The sequence below is a fragment of the Lissotriton helveticus genome, chromosome 3_1 (genome assembly GCF_964261635.1).
Source record: "Lissotriton helveticus chromosome 3_1, aLisHel1.1, whole genome shotgun sequence".
Taxonomy (NCBI): Eukaryota; Metazoa; Chordata; class Amphibia; order Caudata; family Salamandridae; genus Lissotriton; species Lissotriton helveticus.
In genome coordinates this window covers 1797868416-1797892818 of record NC_136061.1, presented here as the reverse complement: position 1 = coordinate 1797892818, position 24403 = coordinate 1797868416, and the positions used below count along the sequence as shown (strand labels likewise).

The 24403-nt window shown below is 40.3% G+C and overlaps 1 protein-coding gene across 1 annotated transcript in view; it reads right to left on the bottom strand.

Annotated features, from left to right (window-relative positions):
• Positions 1-234: 234 nt before the first annotated feature.
• Positions 235-24403, bottom strand: part of LOC144823825 (uromodulin-like) — a 114528-nt gene continuing 90359 nt past the window's right edge. Inside the window, exon 11 of the mRNA XM_078682686.1 lies at positions 235-1873. Within this exon, the coding sequence (XP_078538812.1) occupies positions 1812-1873 (62 nt within the window). The 3' untranslated portion in view covers positions 235-1811. The remainder of the gene's footprint in view (positions 1874-24403) is intronic.

The following is a 24403-nucleotide window of genomic DNA, read 5'->3' as shown; positions in this document are numbered from 1 at the left end:
GCAAGGTTTATCTGCGATAAAAATCGCCGATGTGCGGCGATAATTTTTGTCTCTAAACAAGTTAGAGACAAAAATTATCGCTAGTTGTTGGTAATATGCCCCTTTGTTCCTAGCCACCATATGGACAGTTTCACATCCTTTTAGGCCCACACCCTCCATCTATAGACTACAAAGCATGAATTATAAACTGCATAGAACACGATTAACGTTGCATACAGTCAGGCCACAAGAAAATTTGCTGATAATGAAAAAATATTTATTTGGCACAAGTCACGCAATATTATTACAGCACAAGTACAGAATTAAAGACAGCCCAAATCCAGATCTCTACCCAACCATTAAGCCACACCCACGAGGGGAAGACGGTACAGCAATAACAGATTGACATCATAGCAAATCCAGGACACTGTGTATGTGACAGAGACTAAGGCCCTGATTACATGACTCAGGCAAATCATAGGAGGGAATTGTGCACCAGCTAACTGCTGCTACTGGGTTGAGGTAATTAGCGGTGCACAATTTGCAGTTGATCGTTTGGTGCACTCCCCAGAATGGCAAATAATGTGCAATTTGTATACATTTTCATCTAACAGGTGCTGTGCATACCTGAATTGTGTGCAATATGTACCCACATCTGTTAGTTACTGCAACAAACTCTCACCAGGTGACAAATGCGTGTGACTGGTAACCCCATTTCAGTTGATAACAGGATCATGAGTCCAAAAAAGGATTTGCCGCCATTTTATAATTACAGCCTCAGCGCATCAACTAAAGGCCAGGGTAACGTTACAAGCAGGCACACATTACGTTTATTCGCAGTTTTAGCACTGCATTGATCACAAGTGTGATTCATTAGTTGTGATCACTTCTCGTATGTAATCACAAAAAAAACTGTTTACTTATTGTTTTTGTTTTTTAATCGTCGATCAGTAAAGCAGGTGCCAAAAAGCAGACATCACTTATGGTGAGAGTAATTTGGGCTTGTAATGTGTGTGTCTGCATGTAAGACACGCATCTAAAGGAGACATTAAAATGCTACTATGAGCCACTCTCCCCTCAGTCACATTTTGTCACAGGCTGAGACAACCCTGAAGTGTGTCTTCCTGTATCTGACCAATTCATTTCCTGTGGTTAGTGTCAATATAGACACTGGCAGAATTCCTGAGACAGGCAGTGATATGCTCTGAAATGTTGCAATGACAGACACTGATGCTGACCTTTCCAACCTTATAAGGATTGTTGCAGCTTCTGCACAGACTTCGACAAAGCCTGGCACAGGATGTGCAGAGTCCTGACACGTTATCTTACAAACCCTGGGAAGTGAAATAGTAACAGACTGGGACAAACACTAACGTGTGGCAATCCTTGATTCTGAGGGACAGCCCATGAAATGTTTGCCCTCCTTTGCCTGTGCTGCTGCTTCACTGTTGACCCTGTAGTTTCCCTCGCCTCTCTCCCGGTACCCAACACCATCAGTCTCCAGGATTGATGCCAGTCCACTTCATCTCTACCTCATCATTCTCCTCTTCAGCTGGTTATGTTCTATCTTTGCCTTCTTTCTGTACCATATCAACAGATCTCTCACTCTGCATTATATTTATTGACTCACAGTTAACACAAAGCGTAATTCCATCAGTTAACTGCTCTTCACCCTCAGGGGATGTCTACATGATGTGGAACAAGATCCGGCAGAATAGTGCACTTAAGACAGTAAAGTTCTAGCTACTTTTTTACAGTACCCCACCCCTAACCCCAAAATGACGAAACAGGTTCATAGCCAAGTGGATGAGTCTAGACATTTCATCGGGTCATCACATCAGTCGGACACTCAGCAGTGTGATCAGGGAGCTCACCAGCACAGTCCAGGAGACAACTGGAAGCAAAGGGAGAGGAATTAATTCTTCCAAGTAGCTGCCCATCATCATCAAATCCCAAAGGTACTTGCAGCATAATACCTAAGACATTGTATGCAACAAACAGAGTCCCTTCTGTAGGAAATTAGGTTAGAGAGAAATTAAAATCTTAACACCTCAGAGTTGATGCCTTTACTATAATGCTATAATGGCCTATGTGCAGTGTTGCATAGATATGGTGAGGCCTTTGAGGAATATTTGAGTGCAAACGAGGGAATCAAGGCTTCTGCAAATCAATAAAGCATAAGCTAGCAAGATAAATGTCATACTTTGCACAACAGACAGATGCTAAATTGGTAGCAGTGTTTAGAAACTAAGGGGCATATTAACAAGGAACAGAGAAAATTAACGCTAAGGGCGCTTAGTATTATTTTTTTTAACGCGCTCCATCGCTGGATAATATCACCTGGTTATCGCATTATTAACAATGCTAACCACCTAGGCGTTAAAAAATCCAGCAATAGCGGCATTTTGGGAGGTTATCGCTGGTATTGCAGCGATAAAACTACAAGGATAGGGACATCCTAGTTGATAGCCCATGGTGGATTTAGCCATGTAATCCACCTACAATTGGATTACATGGCTAAGTCTGAAAATTAGCAGACGTAAAAAAGCAGCATTAACCGTGGTTAGTGTTTTTTTTTGTCTCTAAAAGGGTTAGCGTGAAGCTTGATAATAGGAGAAATGCCGCTTAGCGACATTTCTCCTATTACTTTGCACTGGAACGCCCACTTTGCATCTCATTAGAGATGCTAAGGCAAGCGTAGTGAAAAGGGTGCTAACATGCGATTTTACATGTTAGCACCCTGTTGTTTATAGGGCGAAATTCTTTCTCTCCGCTTCTTTGGCTTTTAAAGCCAAAAAAGCGGAGATAAAGCCATTGGTAATATGCCCCCAAGGTGTAAATCTATCCCCTCAAAGCTAGACCACCTATGGTAGCACAAATAGGGCAATGTTCCACCCACACTGAAAGCCCAATTCACAGCGTCAGTGATGCACGCAGTGATTGGCTGACTGCAAGGAGAGAATGTGCGTGAATGACTGGTGGGACAAGGACTAGAGCCGAGGGAGTTACAGACACCTGGAGCCAGGCTTTTTGCTAAATCCGGAAGTCTAGCAGACTGGAAAGTTTGAACTATCTGAACATCAAATTCAAAGGTGTGGACTGTCTGTGTCACTTACTGACCATGAGTCTGAGCACTTGATCTGAGACAGAAAGATAGACTTTCAAAGCCTCATGAACAGTGTGGTCAAGCAGCCAAAGCCAGCTTATGGCACTGGGAATGGTGTGAAAGTGGATATGGCTAGAGGATAACACATTTGAAATGATTTACACACACAAAATAAAAATATCATTCTCCAGCACGAGTTATTAAATTAAGAATAAACAAACAATTAAATTACAGTAAAAACAAAGAAGGATGATGAAAGTCTAAAGTCTCCATCCCTAATCGTTATCGAGACAATGAAGGAAAAACGTTCTCACTAGGACCATGTTTAGTAGTCACTCACTCGCAGACTGGGTGAAATTCGTTCAACAGTTTGTCCCATCCAAACTGATTTACATAGACTATCCCCCAGATTCATCATTGTCCTCTTTTGCGAGTCCTTAATAGCGATTATTAAGGAATTGCTATTAAAGACTCGCAAAACGGGATTCATGTAGAAATCGTAATATTATTTGCGATTTCTACAGCTTCCTTATTTGCGATTAGCAATTTGCTAATCGCAAATAAGGATGCGATTTCAAGGGTGCCAGGGGTGTCCAAAGGACACCCTGTAGCACCCCTGAAATGTAAATGTAGACTGATGTTGCGCACACACATGTCCAAAGGACATGTGTGTGTGTAACATACAACTTAGAAAAATGCACTAAAGTGCATTTTTCTAAGTATTTGCTATTTACTACGAAGTCAGACTTCGCGGTAAATAGTGGCCAAAAATAGCAATTTCGCAGTTCAAAAATGGTTCATGAATTGCATTTAAGGAATCTCAAATAGAGATTCCTTAAATGCAATTCCTCGCAATTTAGCGATTTCGCAATTTGCGATTACTGCATTTGGGGTGATGAATCCCAAATGCAAAAATTCCGCTCGCAATGGGCCAGATTCTCAGAATCTGGCCCTTTGCGAGCCGATTTTCCGTTGATGAATCTGGCTGTATATAGGGCCAATGGTAATTCATGAGGATGCAGTGCCATGAATAGACCCATACATGTGCCTAGTGCTAAATGCTTTACAAATAGAAGAGCATAATCCCATGGAAAGAACAACTAGAGACGTTAGCCCTTACATAAAAACTTCACGACATGGCATCTCTCAAGCTTGTAAATCAGACCCAAATGTTGGCTTGCATGTTATGTTGTTTCTTCCCCTCCTAATGCCTTGAAACCCTGTCTGGGACATAAGTGCTTACAATACATATATAACAAAATATAAAAGATTCCCCTGGGGCCCAGTCCCCTTATTCAAGGACAACCAGAGGGTGTATCTCAGAAAATCCTTACCAAAAATATTGCCTGAAAGTACTAGTGTGACTTAAATATAATTTACATATATGATAATGTTCCATTGGGTGTAGAATTCCGAAAATGTTATATTTTTCTAAACAATATTTAGGGCATAATATTTATGGCAGACAATAATTTGGTTACAGTATTTGGTACAATAACCCTAAGGCTTACTCATCAACTATTAGACTGAGGCTCAAGAAGTGCATTGCCCACTGGAGCTACATGTGGGATTAATATGTTGTTAGGTTATGAGTCAGCCTACTTTGCAACAGGAGAGCTGGCATTAGCAGATTTGCTATGTTGAACAGTAGCCAACATGAGCGCCATTTGAGTCAGGAATGCCTGATACGAGAGAGAGGATTGTATTATTGGTCAGTGGAATTGGAGGGTAGGTTGTTGACTGGTATATAATGCCTACACTATATTGGCAGTATGGCGGTCATGATTTTAGTACTTAATATCATGCATTATATTACACAACAAAAATATTGCATCCACTACACTGATCTGGCCACTGAATCGCAAGGTAAGTCTAGGTAAGTAGATATTGAGGTAATAATAATAATAATAATAATAATAATAATATTAATGTAATTATCTTGAAGATGTAGTGGTAAGCAATGCAGTGGCTGCAATATTACTGTAGATCATTATCACTGACCTTGATATACCCACTGCGCTATCCCCCGCCCCCCCCTCAGATAACCCGACCCACTCCTACCCTGTATTTATTTCCTTGTTGTTTTTTGAGGGAGGTAACCCTCTTCCACCGTTAGTAGCCTAGTTTCAGTCGGCAGTTTGAGGCCCGACTCTGTTACACACACATGATTCTGTGCACATCTCCTCAAGGGTACCACAACACCAACGGGGGTAATAACCTCATCTGACTCGGCTCACTCACCATGGGAGGGGCCGAATCTATCCCAGTCGTCATATCACGATGAGGCAGTTTCCCACAACACACAGGGGGGTCACGTTATAGATCCCTCACTTTCTTCCACCTACCGCACTCTAGAAACTGGAGATTGTTTTACTGTTGATGAGCCATGATAGCTGATACCGAGCACTGTTTATGTTTATACTGCAAAACCTGTAATTTGTTATGAGTCCCACATGGGATCTTGCTTGAATATGGTACAAAAACCCTAATAAAAAGATTTAACATTATCACTGACCTTGATATAGTGTCATACAACCCTCATGACGACTACTGGAAATGGCGCAGTGGTCCAGTGCTCTATAGATTTGCGAAGCATTGATGAGGGTGTCTAGAGAGTGAGCCAGTGTCTGGGCATATGGTACTACAGCAAGCTGCATTTGCGAACTGTTTAGGGGCTCTGATGCAAATTTGTGAGCTTCATTTGTGAATATTTTTCCAACCTAATATCACTAAATTGTACCATCATGTGCTTCATAATTCAATTGTACTATGGAATATCGAGAATAGGAATATAGTGATGTACTACCATCATAGACAGAATATCGAGGGACAAACTGTTGAAAGGTAAGTGCATATTGAGGAAGAATATATTTACTATTCTTAATTATATATGTAATATATATATATATATATATATATATATATATATATATTCACTGAAAAAACCATAGGTTATAGACCATATATAGTTAGGAATTAGCATTTAAAAAACCTTATTTTACTCACACAAAACCAATGAAATTCCATATATAGTTAGTTGCACTAACTATATATCGCGCACCCGCAATCCACTGCTGATGATGTCACATATTACATCATTCATGACATGGTCAGTGACATCACTGATGACATCACTGATGACATCTCAAATGACATCACTGATGACATCACTGACGACATCTCAAATGACATCACTGATAACATCTCAAATGACATCACTGATGACATCACTGATGACATCTCAAATGACATCACTGATGACATCACTGATGACATCATCCAGTGACTGTGTGTTTCTGTAAAGTTAAAATGTGTCTTACATATTGAAGAATGAGTGGAAGTATAAGTGTCTGGACAAAGGATTTAGTAGGTGCATGACTGAATGTATGAGTGAGTGATTAAATGTGTCTCACTGAGTGCATGGGTTAGTGACTAAACTATCTTAATTTGAGCATCATTATGTCTGTTGTTCTGTAAACTGCTGCACGTGTTGATCAGTAGCTGTATGATTAACTATATGGGTTACTGATTGATTGTCCAAGTATTTGTATGGGAGACTGAGTGTGTGTGTGGCTGGCTGGCTGGGAGGTGTGTGACTCTGTGCAGATCAATGTGTACTTGTATCAATGATTCTATAAGAAGGTAAGTATGTGTTAGTATATGTTTGAAAATGTAAGGTGCTCTATGTTTAACTGTATAGACAAGAAAATGGAAGTGTCATTGATTCTTTAACAGGACTGACTACGTGTGTGAGTAACTCCATGGATGAGTGGCAGACTGTGAGTGTCTGTATAGGTGTATGAGTGCATATGATAGTGTTGTAAAGATGAGTGATTGTATGTATGAATGATTGTATGGGTGAATGAGTGAATGTGTGTGTAGACATAGGAATCAGTGAGTGCGTATGTAGTAACTAGTATTGGTGTGTCAATGGTTTCAAAAATTATACTCTGTATTTAACACTGGGTGAAACAGAGGTTATATTAAAATGTGAGGAGATACATTGTATTGTCACATGAATGATATCATCAGTGATGTGGTCATTGATGTCAAATCACATGTCATCAGTGATGTCATCAGTGATGTCATTTGAGATGTCATCAGTGATGTCATCAGTGATGTCACTGACCATGTCATGAATGATGTAATATGTGACATCATCAGCAGTGGATTGCGGGTGCGCGATATATAGTTAGTGCAACTAACTATATATGGAATTTCATTGGTTTTGTGTGAGTAAAATAAGGTTTTTTAAATGCTAATTCCTAACTATATATGGTCTATAACCTATGGTTTTTTCAGTGAATTTTCAAGGTTTTGTAAATGCTAATTCCTAACTATATATGGTCTATAACCTATGGTTTTTTCAGTGAATTTCATTGGTTTTTTAACAGCTAATATCTGTAGCTGTAAAATGTATTCTTCTTTAAATCCAAAAATATATTTTATATGTTTATTAATAACTTTTTTTTTAAATATTTTTTTTTCTTCGTTCCCGCTTCGCGAATCGGGAAGCTTCCCGTTAGCTGACCTTGATGCCGCGAAATAGACCGCGAGCCGGTAAACGTTTCTTTACCGCAACTGCCGCGTTAGAAAACAACATCGTGACGCCTCCCGTCCGCATGACGTTTCGCGTTGTCGCGTGATACGTCATATGACGTGCTACGTTAGCAAACTCGTACGCTTACCGAGTCGCAAAGCACAGGTTTCTGGAAGCAAACCGGGAGGCCCTGCAAAGCGTGTAACGTAAACACAGCAGGTCATGTGACTTGGTAATAACACTTTTCATTGGTTCATTTCACTTTCGGTTTCCTAATGATGTAAGACTAGGTCATATGATCTAAAATGAACACTTTTCATTGGTTGAGAACTATTTTTTTTCCCAAATGGTGAAAATCCCTCCTTCTTTCCTCACTCTGACTTTCATCATTGTGAGAGAAAGACCCTTTGTTACCAGTGAGCAATGGCTTCTTTACTAGCTTCAGCTGGTGCTTCCCCACCACCTCCACCACATCCAAGGAAGAGTGGACCACCTGCTAAAGTTATAATTCAGCAAGAAGAGGAAGAAGAGGAACAGGACGACCTAGATAATCTCCCTATTATGGCCAGAAGATCTGTTGTACCGGAAGTAACGGGACCAGAGGGCAGGGAGATGGTGCCAAATATACAAACGAGATTTCGTGAAGTAAAACAAGTCTGCGTACATTGCAGTGGATTCATTTGCTACGGAGAAAGTAGCATCACTCTGATCAACAGAGCTATTGACAATCATGCTCATGTTTGTCCGAAACTCCCCAAACAATAAATTCTTTTTTTTTGTTTTCTTGCTCCTGTTGAGCCCTTTACAATGAATCGTTTTCGTTGCCCCCTCCGAAAAAAAAACAAAAAAAATATAAAACTGTTCAGAAAAATTCAAAAAAAGTAAAAAAATGTTCAGAAAAATAATAAAAAAAATATAAAACAACAAAAACAATTTAAAAAAAAGTTCTTTTCAGAACTACCTCCCCGTTATTAAAAAATTGGTACAATATTTGCAACTGTGCCAACCTCTATTTCTCTTAGTTCGCTTCCCAGTTCGCTCCCCGGTACGCGAACCGGAAGCGAACCAAAAATTTTTTTTTAAAAAAAAGAACAGTAAGTATAAGGGAAGAAAACAGACAGTTATGTTAAAAGAAAGACAGCTATAGGGGAGTAAACTAGAGATACTATTACCCGTAATCCACTGCTGATGATGTCACATATTACATCATTCATGACATGCTCAGTGACATCATCAGCAGAGGATTGCGGGTAACAGTAACCCTAGTTTATTCCCTATAGCTGTGTTTCTTTTAACATAACTGTCTGTTTCCTTCCCTTATACTTACTGTTCTTTTAAAAAATATTTTTTTAGATCAGTCAGAAACAGTGAAAGTAATGAAATATAAAAGACTACGTAGAATATGAGCACTGTATGCAACAACTTTGACACTTACAGAAGCCTCACCTTCTCCATGCCTCCTACACAGTTCTACATGTACATCATAAATGCAAACAGAACAGAATTAATTATACATGTTAAATGGTTTATTTTTGCTGTTCTCAGAATGTATCAAATTTCACTAAAACAGTGACTTGAAGGTATTCATCATATAACAGCGGGGAAAAAAAAACACAATCAAAATGATTGTGTTTAAAAAACCCATACAACATTACAAATCAGAATTCAGAACTCCTTAAAGTTAACTTACTTTCCATGACGGCCAAGGATGTCCTATGAACAGCTTACACTCTGTTGTGCTGTTATTACTTTCAACCCGCCACTTTCTGAAAGAAAACCTCCATCGTTTTCAAAAACATGTTACATACAATAAATGACTTCTTGCTCTCTACCACAAGATTCCACAAGGCCAAATCTTGTCAGAGCCATGTATAACTCTTGGATTTCTTGTTAGCCAATCCCGTCTTTTCGCATTTCCGCAACTTTCAGAATTAAAATGTTGAAGATCATTTACACAATCCTGGACTAGTAATATCTTCCCCTTCTTGCTCAATCATGTTCTACATTTCCTATCACACTGATACTGCTTACTATGAAGCAGACTTACACTACCTTTATGACTAGTACAATTATTTAATTCTCTACATCACTTTTAATCACAAAGCAATGTAAAACAGTAGACAGCATTGCAGACTTACATTCCCTCTACTCCATGTTTTGATTCGCTGCTTCAATTAGCTTATAAAAAGAAATAGTTTTTCTGAACTCATTCAAAGTGCACGTATTTCTCAATAACGTCCAGTGTTATGGTAAAAAGTTATGTCTCTGTACTACACTTATCTTCAAGGCCAAATAGTGTAGGAGCCATGGGAACTTCTTGAAATTCCTCAGAGCACATCCCGAGATTCTTTCCCTAAAATTTTGGTTTTAAAAACACCAGGTAAGAGTTTTTAAGGTCATATGGCAATTTTTTTTTGAAAATTAAAACAGAATCATTGCAGAATGACCAGCCATTTCTACACTTTAAATAAGCTGTATAATGTCCTGATGTTATTGAAGAACCATCATGATATATAATTGCTACAGTTACAAAAGTCCTTCCTGATATTGACAACTGTGAAGCCACAAAATTTTTAATTAAAGTTGTCAATTTTGTTCCATCAGGCCTACATCGTTGGAACATTAAAATGACATACTGGCCATATGTTCGTATAAATAATGTGGACATCATTTCAGATTTACATTGCCTACACTCCATATTGTGATCAGCTGCTTTTACTAGCTTATTAAAAGAGACTGATTTACTGTCTGGCAAAGTTAAATATATAAATCTTTCTGAGTCTACACTAGTACTACTTGATACCCTACAGTTCTCGCAGTCATGCTGCCATTGATAAGAAAGCCCAAACAGATGATCTACATCTACACCTTCAGCATACAATACATCAAGCATATACATTAAAAACTCCTGACAATCTTGCTGACTATTTTGAGAGAATTGTGTTTGGCCTGAACATCTGTCTAACAGATTTCGAATTTCAGACACACTTTCTATGTTTGTTCTATCAGTGCTACATTTCTCTAACACAGAATTTAACAAACTGCTAAATCTTTGATCAGAATTGACCACAATCTCTTCTTTTACATTTTGTAGAGAAAACAAAACATTAACCACTACATTAGCATAGCAGTTGACACCAGAACTGTTTTCAAATTGAAAACCAACAACATCTTCAACAGAATCCTTTTTGTTTCTGCTTATAATTTCAGGTTCATCGACTTTTCGTCTTTTTGCTACAACCTCCCCAGTATTGGTCACATTTCTTCGTTTCCGGCCTACCACACGTTTCTCAAACAAAGGATACTGAGGCAAATGTGGCGCATACTCTCTTCTCAACCTATTGTATTCCTTAACACAATCTAGATCCGCACAAATGTTTGTGACATCACACTCAATCAAGTACAATCCCGATAAAGTCCTAACTCGTGACAATGCCACATATGCCATACCCTCCTTGAACACAGAACTGCCAATATTCACCAATGCACAGTCTACACTTAAACCTTGCGATTTATGGATTGTCACCGCATATGCCAAGCAAACAGGAAACTGCTTACGACGAACATATAAGTCTTTTACAAGCAAAAATCTAGCAGAACAACGAGCAATTAGCTGTACTTCCTCAATGCCATCAAATTTAATTTTTAAAAATTCAATTCCATCTCTATTTCTGTATTTCACAAAATCAACAACATTACCCATTGATCCATTTACCAGACCTCTTTCAACATGTAAATTCCTTCTTAAAATTATACGGCAGTTCAAGCACACATTCAGAGTCTTTTCAAAACCCGCAGTTTTAGATATACTCTTCTCTAATGAATCCAATTTTGTTTTCAGATTCTCAGACAAAATAATTGTTGATCCCATATGCTCTACTCTGTCAATAGCTTCCAATTTCACAATCTCTTGCTTTTCTAAATGCAACATTTTGTTGTTGAATTTGGCACATTCTGCAAGAGTTGGCATCAAACATATTCCAGATTTTTTCTCAGTAACTTTCTGAAAAATATTCTCAGGCACAACATCTTCGTCTGGATATAAATTTGTCAGTAATCGTGCATGTAAAGCTTCTTTCCCATGCTCGGTCACTTTTCCAATTCTAACATCTTGTAGAATAGTCTTGTAAACTTCATCCTTTGCCTGACGCATATTTTCATGCAGTTCAGCATAATTGAAGTTTAACCATATATTGACGTTGCCAATACTCCCTAAGCACTTCCTGGTATCTTCATGCGTGAGCATTTTGAACACAGGTTGCCCTTTCACTGGTGTCAGCTGCAGAAGATCTCCGAAAACAATGATGTGTTTGCCACCAAATAACACATCATACTCTGTTTTGAGAACTTCTTGCATTCTCAAATGCACAAAGGCAAGCATGACATTGGAAACCATGCTTACTTCGTCAATGATAAGAAGTTTCATTTTCCTCAAGACTCTTGAAACTTCAAAACAAGCATCTCCAGATAGCTTGTGATATTCTAATTTGTTGTCATGCTCCACTGGCAGCATCAGTAAACGATGTAAAGTAATCCCTTTAATGTTATGTGCTGCCAGTCCAGTTGGAGCGGTGACAACACAAGACAGCGATGACTCTGTCCTTTCCTGCAAATAACATGAAATTGCTTTAATAAGGAAACTTTTTCCAGTTCCCGCTTCTCCACTCACGTACAGTCGGACAGGCTTCAACGACGTACATGAGCACTCTTTCTTGTCATGACTTAATCCATGATCAATTTGCATGGTAAGTTCGTCATATATTTTCCTCTGCTCAACGTTGAGTTGTCTTTCCAACTCTTCTAAGTTAACCACATCCTCCTGAGCATGTGCCATGGCTCTTTCCACTTCATTCATAGCAGTGGCAGCTTCATTTTCGATAAGAGGTCCTCCTAGTGGATCCTGACTCAATGAAGCAGAACTCTGACTGTCCTGAGAACTGTCTCTGGCAATCTCGGCTGCAATCGTTGCTTCCTGCTCAATTTCCACATTCAACATTTCTACATATTTGGGAAAAGCAGGACATTCTATGGTCTCCTTGGCAGCAATGAATGAGTCTTCGTAACAAAGGAAATCTCCAAGCAGTTCCTCTTCTGCACGCCAAGGCTTAAAAAGTTGCAAAAGTGCTAAATAGAAAAACTCCTTTTTTTCAGGAGATTCGCCACTCAATTTTCGATGGTTTATCAAGTGGCATTTTCTTTGCTTGACCAGACATCCCTCACTTCCTATTACAGCATACACTCCTTTCTCAGTATCTTCTTTGATGTTCCTCTTGAATATGTAATTTTGCAGAACCTCATACAGACAAACATTCTCGAGGTGACTGCTTCGATTTGGATAATATGTATCCAACATGTTGCTCTTCAAAATGTCGGTACTGTTTGGCTCCTTTTCCGCCAAATACTCAATTTCCCGCACAGGTTTCAGAACTCGATTACGCGTTGCAGCAAGACCAACACTCGCCCAAACGATACTCCTGGACTTGGCATAGAGACTTGCTGAAGACAACCGGTCAGAACATTCGTAAGCTCCGATTTCTCGATGCGACAACATCTTCAGACTGAAACTGTACAACTTCTTGCTGAGGCTCTTTTCATGGGAAATGTCCTCCCACATATCCTTCAATTCTGTCTTCTCTTTTTTGGTGATGTAAGATGTCACATACCGAGCCACAGCCATACAGTTATCAGCCACAAACTGTATATCCATGTTAGCATTCCACATGGACAAAATCACCGGGTTGTAGTCGTTGATGTACTTAGACTCTTCGTTCCTCTTCAAATTGTATGTGTTTTTAGGTGATTTCTTCATCACATTATGTCGCAGCGAAGACATCAAACTGTTCACTCTTCCTTTAGAAATCACCGATCGTGGAAAGCCGAAACGACATTTGGTGTAGAACTTGTCTTTGTTCCGGAATTTACGACGACAGTACTTTCCACATCGATGGCTTTGGAAACGTAGAACTTTTTCTCTTAGGCTTTTTTTCTCCTTTGCGTTTGGAACAGCACACGTAGAATACTGTTCTATGAAACTCATCACTGAGTCGTCTGCATCCGTTCCAAATTTAGGTGCATCCTTGATCCACAGCAACATATGTATATGAGGAGCACCTCTTGCTTGGTACTCCTTCCTCCAGAAGAAATCCAACACCTCTCCAAGAGGTGGATTCTTCTTATTCATGATGAAAGACATCATACCTTCAAATCTATGATTGAAGTACCTACATACATTGACTGGATCCAAAGAGCACAGTTCTCCGGGTGTCTTGAATTCGATGTTTTCTACGTTAGCATTTGCCTCTCGTAGAAATTCAAGTAAGTCTTCCCAGCCATACTCAGCACAGCTCAAAGTGAGGAACCATGTGGGAGTTCCTAAGTTCCTCAGCATACATTTTAAATCACCATGACGACGGTACCAGTACTCATTAGTACCACGCTGACACGCCATGAGATTAATCAGGTGAGAATCCAAAATACTGTCTTGGACATTGACTTTATCCATAAAGTCACTTGCCGAGATGTTTTGCATGTGTATACCAATTTTCAAGATGTGGTTCACTGCATATGACAGTCCAGACAGATCGCTTTCAAACAGGAGATGAAACAAATAAGGAATGCATTGTCGAAACCTAGGATCTCCTGCATACAATCGCAAAGTCCGGTATTCAGAAGCAGGAATTTGATGAGGTCGCTCATCATATCTTCCTCCCTGACCTGTTGGAAAAAGCTGTGGGAAACACCGAGCTTCCAAACTTTCCTCCCAAACACTAATGGGACTCCCTTTCGCTTGTTTCATTTGAAACAACTCAATAGCATTCCCCATGACTTCCTTGGAATGCAAAGGATGAACACTATAATGTTCATATATTTCTTCACTAGTACAGGGTTCTACTTTCTCAATTTGACCAGCACACAAATCGCTATCCTCTTCCTCACTTACTTCCTCTTCTGCAACATATACATTTTTATAGTATTTATTATATTTTTTCAAATACAATGTTGCCCTTTTGACTTTCCTAACATCTACTAAATCTTGCCATATTTTCTTATTCTTTGTCGGAACCCCATTAACTAAGATAACAAGAGGTTCCTCTTCCACTTTTTCTACTCCAATTGTGTTAATGTTTTTCTTCAAATCTAGAGGCAAATAAACAACTCTTCCCTTTAATCCTCTCTGTAAATCTGATGGAGGCAATTTCCCTGTCTTTGGCTCCATTCTTACAATAGCCTGAAAGGGATGGATACTTTGAATCAAAATAGATTCATAAGTATTTAAATCCTTCAATTCAGAAGGAATCTCAACCAATTCCAGATTATTATGAACTGCTCTAGCAGGCATCTGGTTTTGATTTAATTTGTTACAACAATAAGTACACACACGTTGATCCAATCCCAAATCAAAACAATTTTCTACCATCAAGTATGTTGTAAAATCCTTCCATTCACTAATATTTTCCCTTTCACTTTTTCCATATAAATCCACTAACTTAGTCTGATTCTTATAATAAGTGCGTCGACAACACACACAAGTGAAATTTGGCCTCTCACTTGATTTCACCTCAAACGTCGCAATTTCCCTCTGGAAATTATCTGTACTGGAAACCTGTACACTATCTTCCACATTACTCTCTTCTTCTTGGTCAATTTCAACATTCTCCTCTTTACTTCCAAAGTAACAAAACTCAATTTCTTCACATATATTCTTCACATCTATTTCAGAACCATGCAAAAGAGCAGCGCATAATTGTTTAAGCATAATTGCTGGACTCTTAGCATAATACAACATTCTAACTAATTTCCTCACTTTATTATGATGCACTGCTAGCATCCTGAAATGATGAAAAACACTCTGGCATACTCTCCTGGAAAGACAAGCCAGTGAATGACCATGCAAACCTATCACTTCTCTCACTCTGCAAGGATCTAATTCTTGCAACAACTTCATTTTCTGCTTCAAACTTTTCTTACTAAATGACCGTATAAAATCACAAAGCAAATTGATGGAATCCTGTCGTACACTGCAAATACTACTACACTTCCAGGTGTACACAGGACCCTTAGGACGTCTCCCTAAAACCTCATTACCTAACACCTCTTCTATCTCTGTTCTCACAAGTTTTTCTTTTTCAACTGGACAACCATCTTTCACTTCATAAGCTCGACCACTGGTGTCAACTGCATGCACCAAATCATTATCCTGGAAATAACTCTCCTCATTAAAAAATGCCTCAGAGCTTGAACTATGCATCCATTCTCCAGAAAAAACTTCACAAAAATTACTACGATTAACTATTCTCTTCCATCTACTATTTCTTTTGAAATCATAAATTACCTTGTTTAGCTTCCTAATTCTATTGATTGTCAAAATAAATAACTTACGTTTAATTTCAAATGCCTGATCAATAACTTTCTCAACTATTTTTTTTCTCTTATAAAAAACCACTTTCTGCTGACCTTTCTTAATATTTTTTAACAAATTCCCAATTATCCTGTTGCGGAACATTCGTTTACGAATATCCCTAAACTGTTGTTTCCTTCTACTTTCATGCATAGAGTTATCTCTTACTCTAGCAGTAACATTTCTCATTGGCCTTTCCTTACCATTTGAATTCTTTCTCCTTTTCTGGACTGAAACATTTTCTGTAGTAATATTTTTTTTACTACACATATTTCTTATGACTGTTTTTCGACTCTTACCCGGTGCTTTCTTGGTGACTTGACAAATCTTTTTGTTAGAGGACTGCTGCATTATTCCATGGTCCTGCTGTCTTTGACGTTTTGCAGCCTTTCTTACTCTTTCTTTGCTAGGCATCCTAAAATCTTGAAATAATCTGCAGTTGAATCTGTGGTAAAATATAATAAAAAATGTTATTAACCACTATTACCCAACAGTAAATTAATAACAGTCATCAAAAACTTAACACACTACTTAAGTATATAATATACTGAAGCCTATCTCCAATTTTTCACTGAACAGGACTCATCTCTTCTTAACCTTGGATAAACCTCACCTACTCTGTGTCCCCTGCACATAATTAAATGTAAAGGGGCAGATTTATATTAACTAGCACATCCCCAGGGATGCACCAGTTAACGTGCACCGCTGCTCTGCCACCCACGGTGTGCCGCATTTACAATCAGATAGGACAAAGCTACATCAAAACCCTGCGCCTGCTTGAAGCAGGCATAGATCTTGACGCAGGTAGGCTGAAAGCTAAAGCAACAACTAAGTGTCGTGTGCAGAAGTTACAAAAAAGGAAAAATGGCGTTTAAACCAGTAATGAGACCATGCTAACGTAATACAGAGTAAAAATATCCAGGATCTACATCAGTTTGGGGTTCACGAACCTGGCAGGAACAAGGCACTGAGGCTTTCCACCGTGCATGTCTCATCCCAAAACATATGTTGTTTGTGAATGAAACAATTTCCCAGACCAAATGCTTTGGATTGGCTACTTCTAAAAAATTAAACACCCCTACTATCCCGGAGTTAGAGGAATATGATGGTTGCAGTAATTTTACTCGTTGTCTATTAAAGATTTACAGGCCCTACTCCGTAATTCTTCCTTTAACATTTCCAGTATAAATCCAAAAGGTTGACTGCTTTGGCAACGTGCCTTATCCACGGTTTAATAACGCTGCCTTTTGCTTTATATAAGTTTTCAAATTGTATGAAATATATACCAATAGGTCGTTATTAACCTTTAGGTAGTGGTTTTCTTCATGAAGTCTGGTCGCTTCCATACACATACAGATTTTCAAAGATGATCAAGAACTTTATCTGAATGGAGAGGAATGCACTGAGACGCCAGATCATTCACTAATGTGTAGGCACATACAGTTACACGGTTCATGCAACAAACACCGACCAAATATGGCTTGCGTGTTGCAAGGCACACCAGTTCCTGCTATCATCCCCACGTTCAAGTTCTTGGAAAATGGTAGTTATTTGATGCTCAATAATGAAGATTGTTCTGGGTTAATTAAAAGTATTCATTTTATCGTAACAGTAAATGAACGGGTTATTTGCTGCAGAAATGTTCTATTTCCTCCCACACATGAACATAGGGAGTTTTCAATCTGGCCACAAATACCAACCTTGGCAGCACATTTCAAAGGCATGGCAAGAATAAGAGCTATTTTGTCTCAGAGAGAGGTGGCCTTGAGTTCGGCCCGTGAAACTTTCGTGCTTCACACAGCGAACACCCGTACAGAGGTGCAGACCCTTTTAAATACAGATTCGCCTTTCCATTTCAGCAAGATGGTTCGGACTATCTCTAACGCGTCCTCCACAAAGGGCCTGGCCCACTTTTTTAAAATTGTTACCAGTGGTCTCGTGACTTCATTTGAGAAAATCTTTGGAGTCATCCCTGCTTTCTTACATTCTATTTTTTCCACTCTGCTTCGTGGATTCCCATTTTTACTTGCATTACCAGCGGACGCTCTTGTGCTTTTTTACATTTTTAAATATGGATGTCCCTCCTGTGCAAGCTCCCGCCCTGCAGCTGCTGACACTGTTCCGCAATCGCATGCTAGAATATTATGGCACAATGCCGTTGGCGATATTAAGCACGGCATATGGATTATCTTTTCTATGCTGATGTGATTCCTTCAAATCTAAGACAGTATCGGCACGCCCTAAACCAACACAAAGAGACCTTCTTAGCAAATAATATATTATGTGTATTAGGGAGGGTGAGATATAAGCAGCCGCGGGCCGTGGAGGGAGTTACGGTGGGGCAGGGATGCGGGGAGGGGGAGGGGCAGGGTGGAGCCCTCTCCACCCTGCCACTCCCCCTCCCCGCCTCCCTGCCCACCGTAACTCCCTCCACGGCCCGCGGCTGCTTATAAGTGTTGCTAACTCTTATTCATTTACAGCATGTTAACATACTGTCACCATTCGCTTTTTATGTACTATTGACTATGCTGGTAATTTTGCTACTGATAATATGTGTACTTGTATAATCTAAGATACTACGCCTGAGAAGACGGCATTAGTAAATAAACATTTCAAATACACATGTGTTCTTCTTAACTCCATGTTCTCGTTTCTAAGAAATATATAACGACCGACTGTTCATGAGTTCCACGTATCCTGAGGTACTATAAGTTCATATTCTGGATTGTCTAAACATTGAGAGTTTGTTATATCCAATGTGACACTGTACCTAGCTTGCTAAGGGGTTTTGATTACTAAGGTGAGTTTTGGGACACCCTAATTCGCCGAGGTTCCAATCCTCTGTCCACAGTTCTGTGTCAGAACAGAAACCCTGCGACAGGGGCACCCCTCAACCTTACTGGAGCTTCATCACACTTGCGATACAACTCCAGCAATGCGACAACTTTACGGCACAAATACGTCACGCATCTGTGCTGTTTTTGCCCCATGATGCGCCGCATTGTAAATGCAGCACACCATAGGTGACGGAACAGCGGCACAGAATGACTAACACATCCCTGGTGATGCGCCAGTCATCATAAATCTATCCCTATGCTTCTTATCTTGTTAGAGATAAACCGCCATATGTATCATCAAAGTTTTTTGCATTTCCTAAATAGCGAACTTTAAGGAATAAATAGCGATTCTTTACCATTCCTAGTTTGCGATGACCTATTTGCTAATTACAAATTACCCATTCATTTCCATGCAGCAGGAGGCCCATAGGAATGAAGGTGCAATTTGCGATTAGCAATTACCTCATCGCAAATTACGAATTTTTCCGACGGTGCAGGGGTGTCTCAAGAACACCCTGCTGCACCCCTGAAAAAGAAATTTGGGGTCATATGGCGCACATAAATTTTGAAAACACTCCTTTACCTCAAAAACGATTTTCAACTCATAATTTGAAAACACTGCACATGGGGAAATGACTTAAAATGTCCTTAAGACACATAAAAGCATTTTTTGATTGCCTTTGCAGCATGTTTCAGTCACCTTTAACATGCCTATGTAACGGAAACATTCAAAATCTAAATTTGCCATGCACAGGTGGGAGCATATTTACAAGCAATTTGCTCCACAGACAAACTTCTTACATTGAAATGGGAAAAATAACATCAGAGACTCTCAATTACCTTATAAAGAAGCAGACACCATTATGTCCTTCTCATCAATATTAAAACCATTGCTTTTTCTCAAAAACGATTTACAAGTCATAATTTGAAAACACTCCACAGCTCCTATGCACATAAAAGCCCTGTCAGTACTAATACTTCACATTTTCTCCAATTACATTTCTCAAAGAAACAAAATCTATTTGTGAAACACTTGAGACAAAGCAACATTTGAAAAACACAACTTTCTTCATAATTTTCTCCTTAAAGCACACTATTTTCTATCTAAATTAAAGAAATCTTTTCTCACCTTAGCAAATACTTTGAGTTTCAAAACAGTCTCAGAAACACACCAATTTGTCTTCAGCAGAGCAAAAGGTATGCACTCCAGAGTCTGCAGCTATCAAAAGCACAGAAATGCTGTAATTCCTCACACATATCTCTCATGTCACCCAATCAAAACTCTTCCCTCACTTTTTTTCAAAGCAAAACCCTTCCCCCCTCTGCCCCCTCTCTGCTTTTTCTGCATAGCAACCACCTCTTGCAAGACCTCTCACACAACAATGTTGCAATTGAACTCTGAACTCTCAGTGCACCTGCATATCCAGAGCATTCTTTCATTTAATGATTTTTTCTTCGCCACTCAAAATACATCTTTCAACGAACTCATCCATGCACACTAACTTTCTGTTTTCAGCAATCAAAATCCACCAATCACTCTTACTGCTTCATTAACACAGAAACTCCTCAGTTTTTTTCATTTTACACTCTCATTTTTTCAACTGCCATTTCATTGCCACACTTCATCTGACTGCAGCAGAACCTTCTCTCACCATGTTTTCTGTCTGGATTGTTGGACATAGTTACATCTATTGGGCTCAAACGTACGCTGAAAACAGGAATTTACCTAACCTCAATTTACAAGATGTGGAAATTAAGTGGTTTGGCCACAGAGGATTAAAATGTCACCAATTGATACCATTGGTGAAAACCTTTATGCATTTGCCAAAACCTGACCTGTTAATTGTGCACTGTGGAGGTAATGATTTGGGCACTTTGACTGGGGTAGGTCTGGAAATGCTTTTAAAGGACACCTTTGAGCAATTGATGGCACTTTTTCCTCAGACTGCCTTGGTATATTCAAATATATGCCAAAGACAGAAATGGAGGTGGTCGAACCAATTTTGTCCACAAATTGAGAAGTCGAGGAAGCATGTAAACAAATCTGTTTCAGCTTACATGAGAGACCATGGAATGGGCTCCCTGTACAACAATAACTTGCGTTACTACATGCAAGATATCTACAGAGGAGATGGAGTTCACTTCTCAGATGAGGGCAACAGAGTTTTCACTCTGAATTTAAGAATGTGCATTGGTACCTACTTATAAGTACCTAAATGTACCATAAACCCAAAAGCTCTTCTCAGAGCTACCCTACATCTGATCACTCACAATTATTATTTTACTCTAACTTTTTTCACTAATTTTCAAGAAAGTACGCTCCCCAGAACGCTTCCCGGTTCGCGAACCGGGCGCACTCCACGCAAAAAAACTAAAAAAACTGTATATTTTTTTTTGCCCTGCGAGACCCCTTCAAAGCCTCCACATCAAACCTAGGGGGTCAGGGACGATCTACTATGCCCCCTTATGGTCATTTGCCCCTTCGCTTTGGCCTCCTCTTGTCTCTCGATCCTACCGAGAGACAAGATGGCGGCCGCTACGGACTGTTTGGAATGTTTACAGACGCCGAAAAACCAATCAGCTTCGCAAACCTCCGTAACGCGAAAAGTACGCGAAGCGGAGCGCTGTTACAGATATATATCTTTTTTTGAACGTTAATTTCTCAAAATCCACTGGAGCACATATATTGAGACCTAGCAAAGGCACATCGGGCTACCAGTCCCTACAACTTTGCCAAGTTTCGTGCAAATCCATTCAGCCGTTCGATTATTATTATTTTATTTTTTTTTGCCCCGCGGGGCCCTTTTAAAACCTCCACATCAAACCTAGGGGGTCAGCGAGGATCTACTATTCCCCCTTATGGTCATTTGCCCCTTCGCTTTCGCCTCCTCTTGTCTCTCGATCCTACCGAGAGACAAGATGGCGGCCGCTACGGACTGTTTGGAATGTTGACAGATGCCGGAGAACCAATCAGCTTCGCTTCACAAAGCTCCGTTGCGCGAAAAGTACGCGTCCTGGGACGCTGCCCGGTCCGCTGTTACAGATATATATCTTTTTTTAAACGTTAATTTCTCAAAATCCACTGGAGCACATATATTGAGACCTACAAAAGGCACATCGGGCTACCAGTCCCTACAATTTTGCCAAGTTTCGTGCAAATCCATTCAGCCGTTCGGGCTAAAAGTGAGGCCAACCGCCCTATGGAAATTAACATGGGAAAAACGAGTTTTGGGACCCCCCTTTTTTCTCGGCCCCCCCTTGACGAACCCCCCCAAAATTTTCAGGGGCTGCTCAGAAACAAAATGTGCCATTTTCCTGAGAATTTCAGCCAATTCCGTCCACAAACGCCAAAGTTATTAGACATAGAATTTTCAAAAATCCCATAGAGAAAAAATCCTAACTATATATACCTACTGGCGACCGCCAGTAGGTAATATATATACATATATATATATATATATATATATATATATATATATATATATATATATATATTCACACAAAAAAAAGGTTACAGGAATGTTATAATTAGGCTGAGATTTCACTTGTACAAAAATTGTGAAATTCAGCAGTTATAGTCACCTAAGCTAACCATAACTCATGCCCCACAATGCGCAGCTTATGACCTCACATATTACATCAGTCATGACATTGTCGGTGACATCACTGATGACATCACTGATTACATCATCATGTGAGTGTAATTGTATTCAACAGTTTTTGGGTGTTAAACATATATAGTAGCCTACTACAAAAGTTAAATTAGTATACTAGGTGCACTATTACTGAGTGATAATACTTCTAATTTATATTATGTCAGTTGTTATGTGACTGTATGTATCCCTGTGTGTATGTGGTTATAAGTGGCAGTATGGATGTATAAGTGGGTGTGTGAGTAGCTGTGTGGGTGAGTGACATGCTGTGTGAGTGGTGGTATTGGTGAGTAAGGGGGTGTGTCAGTGGTTGTTTGAGCGAATGATTGGCAGTGTGAGTGGCTCTATGGTTAGGTTAGTGGGTGTGTAGTGACTGTATGGGTAAGCGAGTGGTTGTCTGATTGATTGCATGAGTGAGGGACTTGATGTGTAAGTGGCAGTGTGAGTGAGTGGCTGCTTGAGTGGGCGAATGGTTAAGCAAATTGGTGTGTGAGTGGCTGTATTGGAGAGTGTGTGTGAATAGCTGTATGGGTGAGTGATTGGATGTTGGAGTACTTGTGTGGATGTGTGATTGGGTATGTAAGTGGTTGTGTGAGTGTATGAGTGAGTGAGTGTGTGAGTGCTCATATGAGTGAATGAGTGGCTGTGTTGAGAGGTTGTATGGGTGAGTGAGTGGGCGTGTGTTTAACTGTATAGATAAATAAGTGGGTGTGTCAATAACTGTATTGGTGAGTGTGTGGCTATATGAGTGGCTGTATGGGTGAGTGGCTGGTTGTATGAGTGGAGGTATGGGTGAGTGCATGGTTGTGTGAGAGCTCCCTGACCAGCTTTCAGGAATCTTGCTACATGGAGCTTACTGAAGGTAAGAGGAGATCTTCTTGGGCCCCAAGGCCCCTCAGCAGTCTTGGGGACTTCATCCCCCAACCAGCAGTCCGCCAGGAGGCACGTTTGCAGAGTGGTGGAGCAAGGGTGTGTGGCCTCTGAAGTCCTCTCAACAATAAGGCGGTGTGGGACTTACTGGAGGTAACAGGAGGGTGTGTTGTCCCCCAAGGACACTCTCGAGCCAAGAAGACTTCATCTCTCAACCAGCAGTGCACCAGGAAACGTGTTTGCCGAGTGTGGAGAAAGGAAGTGTGGCCTCCAAAGAATTCTCAGGAATCCCAATGTGTGGGACTTACTGGAGGTAGTAAGATGGCTTGTTGGCCACAAGGACCCTCTGCACCTAAGGGCATTTAATCCCCCAACCAGCAGTGCACCAGGAGGGACATTTGTAGAATGATTGAGATGGGGAGGGGGTCTTCAGCAACTTGTTGGTATTTTTTTAAACGTTTTCCTTATGCAGGAAGCAGGGGCCATGTGGCCCCCTTCCCTGGGCCAATTTTTGCCCTGGGTACTCCATCCCCTGGGCCAGGCCAATTTAGAATAAGGGAGGTGGGCTGGACGGCCCCCCCTCCTGGGATGATTTCAGCCCGGAGACCCTATCCCCTGGGGCTCAGCCTCCTTTTTTAAATGAAAGAAATAGTAATGGGAGGTGGGCCACCTGCCCTCCTGGATGATTTTGACCCCAGAGACCCCATCCCCAGGGTGCGTAGGTAAGGACTGCGGGGGGAGCCTGATGGCCCTCATGGTCCTTGCAGCTCCCCACCTCCTAAAGAGGCTGGCTGTGCTTTTACACATAGGGACCTGTTAACATGCAGCTCCTTGTGCATGAAAGCAATTATGCTCCGCTTTGGGCAAGCAAGGAGCACCATTTGCTATGGCTTGGCGGGAGCACTAATGCTCCCAGCAAATCATAGAAAACAGCTATATCCCTGAGGTGGGCACCCCAAGACGTAGCAGGAGCACTGAGGGGTGGTGGTTCCCAGAGCCATGTTGGCTCCAGGAGGGAGG